Source organism: Neodiprion pinetum, chromosome 7 (genome assembly GCF_021155775.2).
Source record: "Neodiprion pinetum isolate iyNeoPine1 chromosome 7, iyNeoPine1.2, whole genome shotgun sequence".
NCBI lineage: Eukaryota > Metazoa > Arthropoda > Insecta > Hymenoptera > Diprionidae > Neodiprion > Neodiprion pinetum.
In genome coordinates this window covers 25,143,130-25,158,641 of record NC_060238.1, presented here as the reverse complement: position 1 = coordinate 25,158,641, position 15,512 = coordinate 25,143,130, and the positions used below count along the sequence as shown (strand labels likewise).

At 41.9% G+C, this 15,512-nt stretch overlaps 1 protein-coding gene across 1 annotated transcript in view; it reads right to left on the bottom strand.

Annotated features, from left to right (window-relative positions):
* The window catches only part of bbg (big bang), a 40,980-nt gene that overhangs the window by 12,059 nt on the left and 13,409 nt on the right, over nucleotides 1–15,512 (bottom strand). Inside the window, exon 6 of the mRNA XM_046635536.2 lies at nucleotides 2,160–2,249. Coding sequence (XP_046491492.1) covers nucleotides 2,160–2,249 — 90 coding nt within the window. The remainder of the gene's footprint in view (nucleotides 1–2,159; nucleotides 2,250–15,512) is intronic.

Sequence of the window (15,512 nt, the reverse complement as noted above, 5' to 3'; positions counted from 1 at the left end):
CTCTCTCTCTCTCTCTCTCTCTCTCCCTCTCTCTCTCTTGGTTACATCGCACGTAACGCTTTTGCCCCGAGTTCTTCACGATCAGTGAAAATATGAATAATCGAAACGACGAAACGACAAGGAAAAAGAAATCTCACATATGCCGGCACGATGAAGCGATTCACGTTTGTGACTCCGAGGTGATTCAGAAACGGTCATTACTCGCACCGAGAAGCGTCAGAGCTTTGATTATATCCTGCAGCAAGATGCGGTTACACCTGAGCTGAAAACGCTGGAAATTTGATAACGAAATAAATATGAAAGGGAGGAAAAAATGTTGGAGACGGACGACTTGGATCCATAAGGAGTAAGAATGGGAATGGACGACGAGTCCATCCTTACTCGGGATGCTTTCCGACTTTCCGTTCGCTTTACGACCGACGGCTTCGAGTATTAGATGTCAGAGATATCGCGCCTCTAATACTGCGACAACATCGAACACTTTACGCCGTGTAGTGGTTTAAAAAATTGTGGGAGTTAATAACAACGAAGACCTATATAATCGTCGACACAGCTGCGGTCTTTCCGAAGCGGCCCGCGGGATCGATAAGTAATTTTCTTGGATAACTCGGACACCGCACACTCACCTACGGTAATATAAGGCATCTCCGTGAAACTGAAGCAACGTTTACAAGCGGGGTCGAAACAGCTGACGAAACGACTCGATCCTCATCCGGAAAGCGAACTAAACTCCAAACGGAAGTCTGACCAAGCCTTCCTCGCTGTAACGTATCCATTATATGCCATGCCGCTATCTCTAGCAGGTAGGTAATGTTAATACGCGTTTTACACAACGGATGGATACACCGTGTACGTGTTCGTGTGGACGAATGCGAACACCGAACGACGCGTTGCGAATCGCTTCGTGACTTAGACCGAAAAACGGCTACTCGACATACTTAGGAAGAACAACGCCGGGACGTAACAAGCAAGTTTTAAGGGGTAACAGAAAATTCGATTGTGTCGACAATATTTTAGAATCATAAAAACAATGTCCGGTTGGTCTTGTAGCGACTTTTTGTTTATTTATTTATTTTTTTTTCTTCCAAAGGTTCACAATTACATTCTTCGTTGAAACTTTTTTTGTTTTCACCAACGACTTGCTGCTTATTTTTTGGTCAAACATCGATGCATTTTTTCAAATGTGCACCATTTCTACAAAATTTGAGAAAAAAAAAAAACAACAACAAAAACTCCCACGTGATTTCATAGGCAACAGAATATAGATTATAAAATTTTGTTGGTTCTTTATTTTTCGGGAAATCCGTCCTCCCGCGAAGGAGTTTTAAAAAAGGGTCGGTTTCAAAGATTGGCTACGTCGCCGCCATTTTGTATCAAATATTGTAATAAAAATATGTTTTTTTTTTCATACTTCAATATGCGTTAAATAAACTCTGTGAAAAAACATCCTATTACTTTTTCCATACTCCCGAAAGAGATCGTCAAAGTTGGGCTGAATTTTGTTACCCGGGGATTTTTCGGATCGCTGATCACGAATCTGAAGTCCGGATTAATAAATGAACTATGATAAGGCTTGTAAATTCCTGACGTCAAATCAGTTTTGCACAAATATCACCGAATTGCACTCTTTGGGATGAAAAAAAAAGACCGTAATACGAATACGTTAATCACGACGCACGGATGCAAGAAAATCAGGTGAGATAGGAATCTACCCGTGTAGAGGCGTTATATATTCTTAGGAGCAGGAGTCATAACATCGGGCGAGGATCGGCGTTGTTACAAACACCTACGTACATACATAAATACATAAAAAAATATATATATATATGTATACGCCGAGCCGTGAGAATGCGGAAACATTGTGTGTCTCCACGTGAATTCGCACTCTATTATACCCAACGCACATGTCTGTAACAGATGTATGTAAGGACGTTGTAATACGTGGTACGGATGTCGAATTACTTACTTGAGCGAAGTGCACGCTGCACACAGTCTTGGGGTAGTGAACAACGCACATGATACAAATATATAACACGCGTAGGCGTCGGGAACGAGTCGCGGTTATTATTGCGAAAGGTCGGAAGAGACGAGATTTCTTATCGCATCGAGAAATTTGAAAGACAACGTTAACCTAACGAAAATAAAAACGCATGACTCACCTTTACCCGATTTCGAAAACTCCTTCTCCCGCACCTCGCCCGTATTGGGACTTATCGCGTCTCGCCTCAGACAGTCAACTTCGTCTTCATCTGGAACAAAGTGTTTTCGTTAGTTGCTGTACGCACCTCGTCACAGTTTCTGAACAACTACAGGTATATTATACGTCCGTATTCACGGCCTGTTTCTATAATGTACCTGTCAATCCGACATCGACGAGAAATTATTTTCGCGGTAGTTGATAATCATGCTACGACCTATGACGACTATTCAATTAACAGAGAAACAATACGCGCGTCCTTATGTGGTTATACACTGGCATATTATGGTGTACGTATACCGTGAGTGCGCGTGCCGGAACGTCGATAACGAGATGAGAGTGTAAACGACGAACTTGCGCAAGTTCGTAAATAAATAAGCAGGCATTTATACGCTTGTATGTATTCGTCTCATGTGTGCGTGTGTGTGTGTGTGTGTGTGTGGGTGCGTAATAGTTGGTCGAGTGGACACAGCTGCGCGCTACTCGGTTTGACACTAGTTAACCCTTGCTTATTAAACACCAGATATTTATTACAGTAGGTGGTTATGTACCGCAACAAATGCGCGATTCCCGAGGATATTGTTGCACGTATGGTATACGTAAAGTTGAATGTAAGAGGTAGAGAAAAAAAAAAACAAACAAACAAACGAGTAGTGGATAAAAATAAGATAATAAAAAATTATACTTCATACTCGTCGACTTGATATACTTTTATTTTTTATTCTTACCCTCTCCTCTAATTGCGATTATTAAACAACAGGAATTAGTCGCCCGTGTATTAATTATGTTCGTACGATGAAGAAAAAATTATTCGACGAAATGACTACGTAAGCACAATTGTATATATACATGTATATATACACGTGTACTCTGAGTGTACGCTACAACTTTTAACACGGTTCAACAGCCTAATTCGCATGATTCTGAAAATACAAACGGTCGCGAAAAACGAAAGAGAGACGGAAGTGATTCTCCAAAGCGTTGTAATTATAATCTTGTAACTCGAGGGTCGAAGGGTTATTTTTAATTGGCAAGACGATAAAATATAAGCAAGAGAATATTAAAGTCCAGAAGATAAATAAAGAAGAGAATATAGCTAACGAAAGAAGTTTTTTATATATATTTTTTTTTCTTTCATCTACCTCTCAACTTTTCGCAAATTGGCATAATATATGTCCGCCCGACGAACCCGGGGTAAACCGGGTCACAAGAAACACACGCGGGAATTAAAGTAACGAGAAAAGGAGGATGAAAAAAAGAAAAAATTAGAACGAAAGAAGAGAGCGTGAGCGAACGATGTATAAAATTTATACACATGTTTATACTTAATTCGAAACGTGTGTATTGTATCAATTAAATACGTAAGCGTGTACATCCGTATGCTTACCCTTATTCTCCGCGGCTAATTACAATATAAATATCGATTTTAATCTGTATAACTCAACAACTATGCACGTATATCGAATGTATTCTACGTAAAATAATGATTATTCGCACTATACCGTTAATTAACGCAACGCCCTTGCGGCACGTCCGTGTCGCACGTATTATTATCGCCACCGTGTAATTAACAATACATGTACGTGTAAAAGAGATCGTCGATCGTTCGGTGAGGATTCTGCGATTTGAAATACACGACTTACGCGGTAGAATCGGTATAACGTTCAGATATTCCGTAAAACAATACTAATTATATACCTACTCTATTCCATATTGCAGATAAATACGCGCAAGTTTAAACATTGCGCATCGAAATATAGATCATACGAGATTTACAATTCCTCACTGTTGTATTGGTGCACAAATTTTATCACGCATGCATACAAGTTTAGATTTTGTTTTCAATAATACGCGCAGCTGCTTCTCTGCTGTAATTTACTAAAAAATAATTCACGTTTATTACACGCGAGGAAATGTTCTATTAAAGTGAAAAATGAAAAATGTGATAAACGAGTGAAAGATGGAAGTGCGTAGGTATTACAAACTCGCGACGGTTTACACCGCAAGGCAGGCAGTGACTTCGGTGTCCCTTAGCGATAGGGTGCAGCATAGAGACTACGGAGAGCGGGCAGAACCAAGTGCGAGAAAGCTATATTTACGAGAGCCCGATGCACCGCGGTGAGTCGGAGTTAGTTGGTCGGCAAGAAGACGGGCGATGCGATTCAGCTCAGCGTCCGAGGAAGGGACCAGGCGGAGAGTAAGTGAGTAAAAGTCGAGTTAAGGTGGGAGGCGTAGGACACGCATACACCTCGCTATGCCCTTAGTATAGGGATATGCCCAGGGATAAACAGGCGACGTGCACGCTCACGAAATAAGAAGAAGAAGAAGAAGAAGAAGAAGAAGATGATGAAGAGGAGGAATAATAATAATTATAAAAACAACAATAATAATAATGATGATAACAACGATGATGATAACAACAACAACAAGAAGACGAAGAAGCGGGGAGAAAACGGAGCAACGGAAATGTATAAGAAGGCCTGGGTAACGCGGGAGAAAGAGAGAGAGAGTGGGAGAAGGAGGAAGCTGCAGCTTGGACCCGGGAGGCTGCAGGGGCGAGAGGAGAGGAGAGCGGATGGCCTTGAGCAGGTCATCACCTCGGGCCGAGAGGATGCTGGTCTCGCTGGACCAACTTAATACTTCTTCGCTTCTTAGGCTCGCTTTACTTCGCGGGGTCTGCCGGACTGCCTCCTCCTCGGCTTCGTCTTCTTCTTCTTCTTCTACTATGCGCTTCTTCCGTTACTGCACCTTTGCTCTTGTTCTCCAACATCCCCACTCGTGGATTCTCCGCGATTGATTGCCTGCTGGCATTGCACTCTCTCTCTCTCTCTCTTTCTCTCTCTCTCTTTCTTTCTTCCATTAGTCGTAAGAACGTTTAACGCATGTTCATCGAGTGTCACCGATTTCGATTTCAATCAGCCTTGATGGTAGAGGCACAATATAATTTCCACTTGCAACGCGCTAAATGGTGCAGAAGTCATCGAGTTTGCGTTACTCCGATGGTGAGCTGGCTGAATGGAACGGGTGACCACCGGTGGATGATGGAAGCGGAGTCGAGGGTATATTTACATCCGGAAATCGCCGAATAACTTGCATATATACCCTTATATACCTGAAAGATTGTAAAAGCGTACGGTTGTGTGCGGATGCATAGACGGTCTGTATCGTCTTGAACCATCTTAATTATACACATCGTTCAGGTAGCGAAGAGCGAAAGGATGGGCGTGTGGGTGAGGGGCACGAGTTTTAAATGCAGGCACACACGCGAGTTTCTTCCGAGGTCGATATACCTGCCCCTCACCTCTCTCGTACGTGCATTCGGGATACCTACACAACCCCAACGGCATGCCGCGTGCGTGTCTCTGTGTATGAATGGATGGACGAGTGGGTGGGTGTAACATCGGGCTACGGAATACTCGCATAATCTTGTACCAGAATTATGGTTGGCGGTGTGTGCGTGCCGGTATACGGTATAAATACGGGCCTCTCGAAATTGACTGGATTCATTTCTAATAATAGCACGTCGCGTTACCACCGGCATGATATTGGTAAGCAGTTATACGCACACCTACTGACATTGTAACGAAATTGGCACGCGGGTGGATATGGAAGTGAAACTTTGCTTCTTGGTACAGTGCCCCATTTTCTTACTTTGCATCACTAAAGTGTACTTCTTCTCCTTCTTCCTCTTCTTGTAACCGGTGATCCCATCGGGCGCATGGATTCGCTGATCATAGTTACGTGTACTTTAATATCGAGTATTTTTAACCGTGCAATCTATTGCGGGGCAAAATTTTTGCTTCGATAATCACGTTGAGTAACGTGAGGATGAATTAACGTCGGAGTTGCGAAAATTAAGTCGTTCTTGTATCGCCGACGAGTTGGATACAATGGGTACTTAACTATACGTACATGCATCAGCTGCCGAGCAGTAATCTCGTGGGATTTCAACACCTGGATCATTGAATAGATCGTCAAACTGTCGGGCAATGGCAATAGAAAATCAATTAAAACTACAGCGTGACCGGCGAATTGTCTGTTTGAAAATTATTATAGACTCTAAAAAAATGTTCCCACAGTTGGAACGATCCTTGGAAAAGGGAATTAGGACCCGAGAAGAATACAAAGGTGGGACTCGGAGGGTAGAATAAATATTTTCCTAACCCATTTAGCGGAACAATTTTGAAGACACTTATACCCACGACGAAAATCGCGATAGTGTGCGGATGTTTTTAAGGGAACGAGATTCACGGGACAACTGTGCGTGTATGTAGACGATCTCAAAACCGCTCGGGGATAGGAGGACAGAGTGAAAACGTAGCTAAGTGAATGGGAAAGATAAATACAATAATTACAGAAAATGAAAGGTTACCACCGAAACGGTGGAGGGCAACAAACGAACAGCTTGCTTCTCACTCCTGTGGGAGATCGGCACGAGTAGACTGTGCGTGCATCCTGAAGCCAGAATCAGAATCGAACGAAAGGCTGAGGGACGAAAGCACCGAATACGAGCCACCCGAAAGTGGATTAGAGGCTTTATTCGTAGGAACGGGAATCGCGGTGTTCCCTGACGGTACGGAACATGTGAAAGAAAAATCAAAGGATACACTAAAATTTGACGTACGGCACAGTGACGGATAATATGGATTTTTCAATGCAGGATGATCATCGTCCCGTTTCCGTGGATGCACAATTCTCACAAGGACTACGGCGTCGATTTTCCTTGACCGAGTCGAGATTTAGCGCCTACATTTGACTTAGTCAAAGTTCGTGTAAACCTACTTTGAAGGAAATTGAACCTAGAAATCCTACGTTGACCCTTCAAGTCATAAAAATTTCAGGACAAACCCTACGTCGAACTTCCAATTCCTAAAAATTAAAGTACCAAATCGTACTTTTACGCTATTCGATCTACAGATCCTCCGTTGGACCCATAATCAATCAAAATCGATGGACCTTTATCAGCGGGTTAGGATTTAGATCGTTGAATTTGGACTCGGGTAGAGTGTAAGACCGATCCGCGCGTGGATTTTTAGTCTACTCTTTCCTCGCCGGTCATCTCCGGGTCAGCACGTAGTCCGTATCGGGACGGTCGTCTATGGTAGTTGGCGCCTAGACGGAGGGCGGCGATAAATGGTATTGCACTTTGGTGTAGGTGGATAGGAGGGCAAGAGCGTGTCGGTTAAAGACGCACGTGCGTGTGCGGCGAAGCGGCGTGAGCAACGAGCCGATGAATGGACCAATTGTGCATTCCGTGTGTGATATTAACTCGGTATAACCGAGTGTGCAAGTTCATTTGACGATGATGCAGCGAGTGATTCGTGATGGTAGGTACGTACCCGCATAGCGTCGTCGCCGGGACTCGGAGACGCCTGTAACATTCGAGATTGACCATTGCGGTCGCGGAGAGAAACGGCGATTAATCAGCGAACATAGACTAGCTCATCGCGATGCTGGATCTTCAATGTAAACTGGTTCTCTCAAAAGGTTCCAACTGGTCCCGCGTCACGTTAACGTATAATCTGTTACCTCATCCCGTAACGTGTTTGGCCGCACGAAATCTCAGACGACTTTGTCGATTCATAGTCTACTACGGTAATCGGTAAGGTTCTCGAGCTCTTCTCATTCCCGAGTCGATGTTTAACGCCTACTTTAAAAGAGCTGCTACGTAGGGCTTGAAGATAGTAAAGTAGGTTCTATTTCAATGCGATATCGGATAATATCAATGACGATAAAGATGTTCGAAATTTACCGATTTACCGAGTTTAGGATCGAAGTAGGGTATGTTTGGAACCTCCTTTAACCCTCCGGATGTTGGGTTAAATCTGCTTGCTTTGAAACCCTCCCTTAACGCTCAAAATCCTAACCCGCTGATAAAGGTCCATCGATTCCGATTCCTTGTGGTAAAAAAACAAAAAATACAATCAAAGCGTATGAAATCGGATTAAAACCCCAATAAATAGGAATTGGTTTACATACGCGTTTAATCGTATTTTCTATATACCCAATCAGTTAAAAGGGTTTTTGTATTCGTGAGAACGCTGAATGGATACATTTGAAATGAGATCCTTAGTTTTCAAATGTTATCGAAACTCGTCAAAACTACGTCGAAATAGCCCTAGGATTATTCATTGTCAACGCTCGAATGTCGCTGCAACAATATATCCATATACGAGGGGTTACAGATCCAACGGAGGAACTGTAGATCGAATAGCGTGAAAATGGTTTCAATCGTCCACCAAGAGCGTCAAAGCATGCTTTGGTACCTTAATTTTTCGGAGTTGGAAGTTCGACGTATGGCTTGTCCTTAAATTCTTGTGACTCAGAAGGTCAACGTAGGATTTCTAGGTTCAGTTTCCTTCAAAGTAGGTTCATACGAACCTTGGTAGGGTCGAGTTTGGGCGCTAAATTTCCAGCTCTTCCTTCCCCCCCATTTCCCTGGTCCATTTGTCACCCTCTCGCCGAAGGGACTTGGAGTCAAGGATGGTTTCAGACTGCAGGTGCGAGTCCGATATCCCCTCCGCAATGCGGCATGCGGCATGCGGCAGCTGCTGTTGCCGCTGCTGCGCTTTCCTGTCCCGATGCACCGTGTAGTGCAGAAGCGAAATGCGATACTACTTGCAGACTTTTTTCCGCTTATTGATCGGCAAGAGCAGCTGCGGGGTTTATTGCTCTTCGGTAACGCTGCAGGCCGGCGACTTTTTTGCCACTGCAACCTTGGCGGATAAGCGTAATCCGCGAACGCGAACATAACCACTCGCGAAATGTTTAAACACACGCGAGCGAGTGAAAGTGAGGATCGTGACGATATTAAATTATTCTTCTTTTTTTCTTTCTTTTCAACATCGACGCGATTTCGCGAAGCGATAACTCGCGCGACGCTGAATTCGGCGATAAAAAGCTGACGCTCCGAAATAATCGCGAACCGTTTGCGGAAAGGATGCAGCGATTCTTGGAAAATGAGAACCGGACCGGACGTGCCTCGAAATCGATGGAATTCCTCGGCATGGTCGCCTTGTTCTTGGATTGTGGTTAATTTTGGAACAAGATAGTTTACGCAAACAACGAAATCGCACTCTTATACCTAACGTTAATTAGTTGAACGTATAATTAGTCTCGCTACGGACGATTAGTGAACAGATAAGAGGGTCGTTCGAATGGTCTTTTCCTTTATCCATCGCCGGTGCGTTTCGGCGTTTGCTTCTTTTGACAGCGGCAGCTGCGATTCCCGACGAATTGGGAATCAGGAACCGTCTGTATAATATTTTTAAATTTCTTCCTCGGACTTTCCCACGCTTTGAATGTTCGACGAATTTATAATCCACAACCGTGCAGGATCAAATATAATCGCGCGATTATAATTCCGTCTCCTGATCCTGCTCCCAGATCGCCTTCTTCTTCTTTCGTTGCTAATCGATTATTTATAGAAACGATTCTCATCAACCGCATGCACGTTTCAGGGAATAATTACAGCTGTTATTTATCAAACTGCGAAATATCACACACTCGTAATACGATACATATATAAATATTAATATCGCAAGGCGGATTTGATATTCAATCATATAAATTAAGCCTTTCGCGACTACGCTCATAAAATAAGCCTCTAATTCGACCTTCGCCTCGCGTTGCATACCGATCCTTAAAAGCCGTGACACGGATAGGAAGACAGGAGCCAAAATCCTTGAGCCTCGGAACTCGCGTAAGCGAGTGTGACAAAAAATAAGAAGCAGGGGAAGAAAAGAAGCAAACAAGAGCAAAAAAAAAAACAATTGGTAAAATTTTAATTAAAAAAAAAAAAAAAAGCAACAATCAACACATCTCGATTACCTTCCAAAAGCAAAAAGGCTGGAATCGGATCGTTTCTCTCCTCGAATCTGCGGATCGACGATGATTTTTTTTTTTTATTTCATTTTTTTTTTTTTTTTTTTTCCGGGATGAAAATCCAATCACGTGTTAATACCGATAAACGCACTTTGAAACGGTATAGGTGTATTACAGTTGCAGAACGGATCGGAGAACGAGGCGAAAGAATTTATACGGCGAACGATCCACGCGGACGAGAAAAGAGATAGAGAGAGGCCTTTTAACTTTTCAAACGACGTTTTGAGTCGAGTGTCTGAGGCGAACTGTCGATGCGGCTACAAACATCCCGGAGACTCGAGGAGAGCATTCGGTTACCGCCCTGCAGCCAATCCTCGACCACCTTTACAATCGGACGTTTCCGATATAATTCGTCCGCTGTAACTCCCGACGATTTAGGTACGAACCCAAGCTTCGCCGCGACTTTTCCTAAAATTCGATTAAAACGAAGGAAACAAAAAATGTTTTGTATAAAAAAAAAAAAAAAAAAAAATATACCGCAATTATAATTAATCAAGGTGGAGATGAATCGACGTATTACGATTGTTCGATTTTTATTTGAACTTACGTGGTGTGAAATTTACGGAATTTCGAAAAGACGTCGATGACGATACTTTCTTTTTTATCACAATCGCGTCTTTACGTATATCGCCTTACGATTGTTACACCAGCCTTTTAAACCCACGGTTGAAAATATGCGCCTTAAACGCGTTTTACTTGTTCGTATCCTCGTTCGGCAAAAACATCTATAACAATTGTTATTACGTATAACGTACGTCCAGATACGTCGTGCGCCGATCTACGTACGATTGCCGATTATTTTTACATTTGAAATTTTTCCTCTCCGACCGTAAAAAATAAAACGCAAACACCCGCGATGCTCGTCATATCGTATCCTCCGGTATTTGTACTTGAGGTGAAAAAACATGGTAACGATACGATATTTATCTACCGCAAGTGTAATATTGTATTGTACGTATCTCCTCGTCTCATCGTATAAAATTCTAAACGGTATAATTAAAAATCAATTCTTCCTAAAATTCTCTCTCTCTCTCTCTCTCTCTCCTTCTTTTTTTTTTCCTCTACCTCTCCGCGAAGGAAAAATAATTCTTCCAAGATGTTAGAGACACAGTGAAATAATCAATTGCCAAGAGTCGCGTATCCCCCTCCCCCCGGGATTTAATCGACGGATCGAACGGATTTCTATGGGAAAAACGAAAAAAAAAAACAAAAAAAAAAAAAAAAACGAACATAAAATAGAAATAAAAATGAAAATAGAATGAAATGAAACAACGAGAGGAGGGGGCGTACAAAACGCGATCATTTCGTGTCGGTCCGCGATCGTGGAACTCTGGCAACCGGCACATTCCACGTCTCAAATCGACTGTGACCCCGTCTGACTCCGCTCTTCTGCTCTTCCATGCTTCCATGCTGCTGCCGCTGCTGTTGCCGTTGCAGGGGACCACGGCACCTGGGCAAAGAGTCGTTATACCCACCTACAACCTACGTATGCATGTGCGTATGTGTGTGTGTGTAAAGCTCTCGTCTAGGCATTGCTGCGATACCGATAACGACGGCCCGAATTTTGTTTAAATAAAAAAAAATAAGCGTACGCGGGAAAGGTGAAAAATGAAAATAAAATGACGGAAGTTGAGAGTTTACTAAACTAAAAGCGAAAAATTTAACTAAACACAATGTTCGAGCAGGTTAGCTTTATATTTGTGTTAACGAATGTGACACAAATTTTTTGTCATTTTCAACGTTTAACGCGTAATTTTTACTCTTCTTTTCACTTAGTCATACGTTGAAAAATTGTTAAATCGAACGAAATATTTTAACTGACCTGCTGGGGACATTGTTATTTTTATTTTTCATATACGTGTTGTAAGAAAATTGCGACGACTTTTCTTCTTTCGGTGATCGAGGCTCGCGCATCTCGATTTCGCATTTCGTACGACTATCGCCAGTTGTATAACGCATCGCTGCTGCAAGGAAAAAAGAAGGATAAGAAAGACAGAAAAAAGAAAGAAACTGATAAAAAAAATATATATATAATATATTTTGGGTGCGTGAAGCGGGAATCGCGGCGAGCTGTTTGTAGCGAGGAATTAGCATTAACCGCAAAAAACGAATTATATACCGCTATTCGGCATCAACATGCGACAGAGTTTCGATACCGATCGTTCAATGACACACACGTGACGTAGGCATATAAACCGCGGATCTGCTGAGACGAAGGTATCTCAAAGTTTCGCTTTATTTATTACACGCCAGTGTAACCCTTTCAGTCACACATTATTCCGCTGAGTCAAATTTTATAACAAGATAGTATTCTGTAATTTTTGGGGTCGCTGATTACGAATCTGAAATCAGATTTTTCGTATTCTTGATGGCGAGTCCAATATGGCGGACGTAAATTTCAAGTTCGATCGAATACGGTCAAAAAACTCTCCAATCAGCGGACCCAAAAACTTACAATTTGTGTAAAACATGCATACTCGTAGAGGGATAACTTTCTCGGAAATGAATTATAATTCATGAATTATAAATCAATTTGTTTCTAACAATAATAATTAACATTAAATCGCAGCAATCACTCTCGAATATTGAAAACCTATTAGCAAACTATCAGAAATAGGAAAAAACCGCAAAGAAATATGTGTTCAAAGTTGTCTAAGTATACAAAAAATTATTATAAAATAGATGGTAAGAATACTTGACACTGTGACTCGAAGGGATAATGTATGTTGTACGCGTTTACATCGTCGCTCCGCAAATATGGCCGATTTGTGTGTTTTTTTTCCATCATATTATATTTGCAATGTTATTTTTTTTTTTTGTCGCATCGGAATGTCTCGCAATTTTTTCCGTTTTGTCTCCTCCTTTTTTCTCTGTTTATACTTTTATTGCGCAAATATTGGTCGCGTTGCGTTGTTTCGTATACTATACCTGTGTATATATATATACCGAGCAATGTGACATGTGTATTTTTCCGCAAAGACAGGGAGCAGATATATTTTTTGCATTAAATAATAAAATGTAGAAGGTGTACGAGATTATTTTTTCTCTCCTCATTTCCATCGCTATCGAACGTGTGTGTGTGTATATATATGTATATGTATATACAATATCCTACACGTAGCGCAATGTTAAATATATTAAGAAACCTAATTGAACGAATCGCGAATCGTGGATTGCGTCTAGTTAATAAACAGACGGTTTCCTGCAGGCTGACACTTTTCATTGACTTTGATTAACTTTTGCGAGCGTGTATCAAACACACGTGAGCAGTACTCGGAGTGAATAAATAATAGGAAAAAATGTGAGAAAAGAAAACAGAACAATTATAAAAACAAAGAGAGAGAGAGAAAAAAAAATCAAATTCCTTACACGAGCCTGCACGCGTGTATTACACGAATATAGGTATGTACAATAATCGCTCAATTGCATATCGCGTATCACCGTTAATAACAGTTGTAACACAGCATTTTATTAGCGGACCAGAGGCTTTGATTTATCGCAATTAAGAACATAAGACGCATAACGTACATAGACGTACGATACTTTGCGCAAATAACAAAGATGCCCCGGGTCTCGTTAAATTCCTAACGCTAGTCATGTGTAACGTTAAACTACATTATATTATTCTCGCGTAAATTCCTCGAGAGATTGAATCGAGACGACGGTTGATTATGGAGGGGAGGAGCGAGGGGAAATTTTGAAAATAAAGCGAGCGCCAACAATTAGGAGAGCACTGCACAATTGTTCCGCGTACGTGATACGTATGTGTGTATGTATATATATATATATAGATATGGTACGTTCTACGTATACATGGACGTACGCATAAAGGCGAGTTACGTCACAGGCTATACGACCGTATCTCATCCGCGATTCTTAATTTATTTGTATTATTTATTTTTTTTTTTTTCATTCTTCTTTTAATTCTTTTATTCCCCGGTACCTCGTAAAATGTACCCGCGATTCGTTCTTTCAATCCTATTCGTCGTGGAATAATAATAACGTTTCGGCGAAAGAAGAGGACAAACAAAAACAAAGAGGAAGATAAGAGAGAGAGAGAGAGAGAGAGGAAATCGAGGAAGAAAAATACCGAACGACACTTGCGCGTAAATTTAAACGACATGTTTCACATGGCGTAGAAATATTTCCAACATTTGGAACAAAGGCCGCTTGTAGAATAACCGAGGAGGTAAAATACGCCGCCACGCGTTTTAAGCGCGCAGCCTGGCTCACCGTTCAAGGTGTCTTCAAGGTTGTGTGCCTTTAACAATTCAGCATAGTTCGTGGAATAGGATATACGTGTAGACTCGGTCGGTTTGCCTTTGAAACGCCAACTGCAGCGTTACAGGCTGCTAAGTATATTCTAAGGTGGATCGCAAGGTGTTTCGCAATCCCTAATTAACGCTTTACAAAAATCCCGCGCCAAATCTGCAGTCGATTAGTTCAAAATTATGTAAATTCGTTATAAACCCGAGTGTATTAATATAGAAGAAGGACAAGTTGCGGCACATTCGATACGACGATATTACGTTGTGCATTAGGCGACTGAAAAATCCGCTGTTTTCGAATTGACCAAACTTTCGAATTCATTACGTACAGCGCATCTTCACGATTTAATAATCACAGACGATGCGTTAACTTTTTAATCTGACATCTCAAGGAGCTCGATCGAAAGTCGAAACGTTACTGCTAAAATCATCGATCACTCGATATACGTTACAACGTGTAATATGAATCGCGTACAGGGTACGTATGGCTCGTTAGCGGAGTTGCGCTTGTTTTTCCCGCAATTACGAGGGGGGAAATTGAACGCGCTCAGATAAGCGGCAAAAAGTTTTTAGAACACCGCGGGGCTTACTCGCACGTCACCCGTGTATGCGGAGTAATCAACGTTCAGGAGCGGCGCCAAATTCAAAACTCATTTTAGATCCGATCGAATCGTAAAGTATCGTATTCAATTTGCCACTTCAAATTTTCGAACTGCCGTTCGAAAACGAATCTTTCAAACTCAATAACGACTCGCAAATATCTAAAAGGAGAAAATCTGTTCGCGGTATATTGTTTTTGAGATGTTATCTAAAAAATACTCGAGTCCGAAAAATCTGCGCGCGTATATTATTACGTCAATCGGCACGAGACGGTCGGTAGTGAACCGATCGGTAATAAACTGGACGAATAGAGGAGAGAGAGAGAGACTCGAGTCTTAGGAGACCTTGAGCGCGGTCAGCAACAGAAAGATCCTCGGTGCAGGAGGCTGGCTGGACCGGCACCATCTTGTTGTGGCTACCATTGTAACTGGAGACCGGAGAGCAAGCCACCCACGCCTATAACGGGTGTTCAGTATGGAAATGGGGATGATTCGGAAGGCTTAACGATCTGTAGAAGACCGTTGCAAATTGCTCGGTAATCTCGTTGAACAAAAAAAAAACGA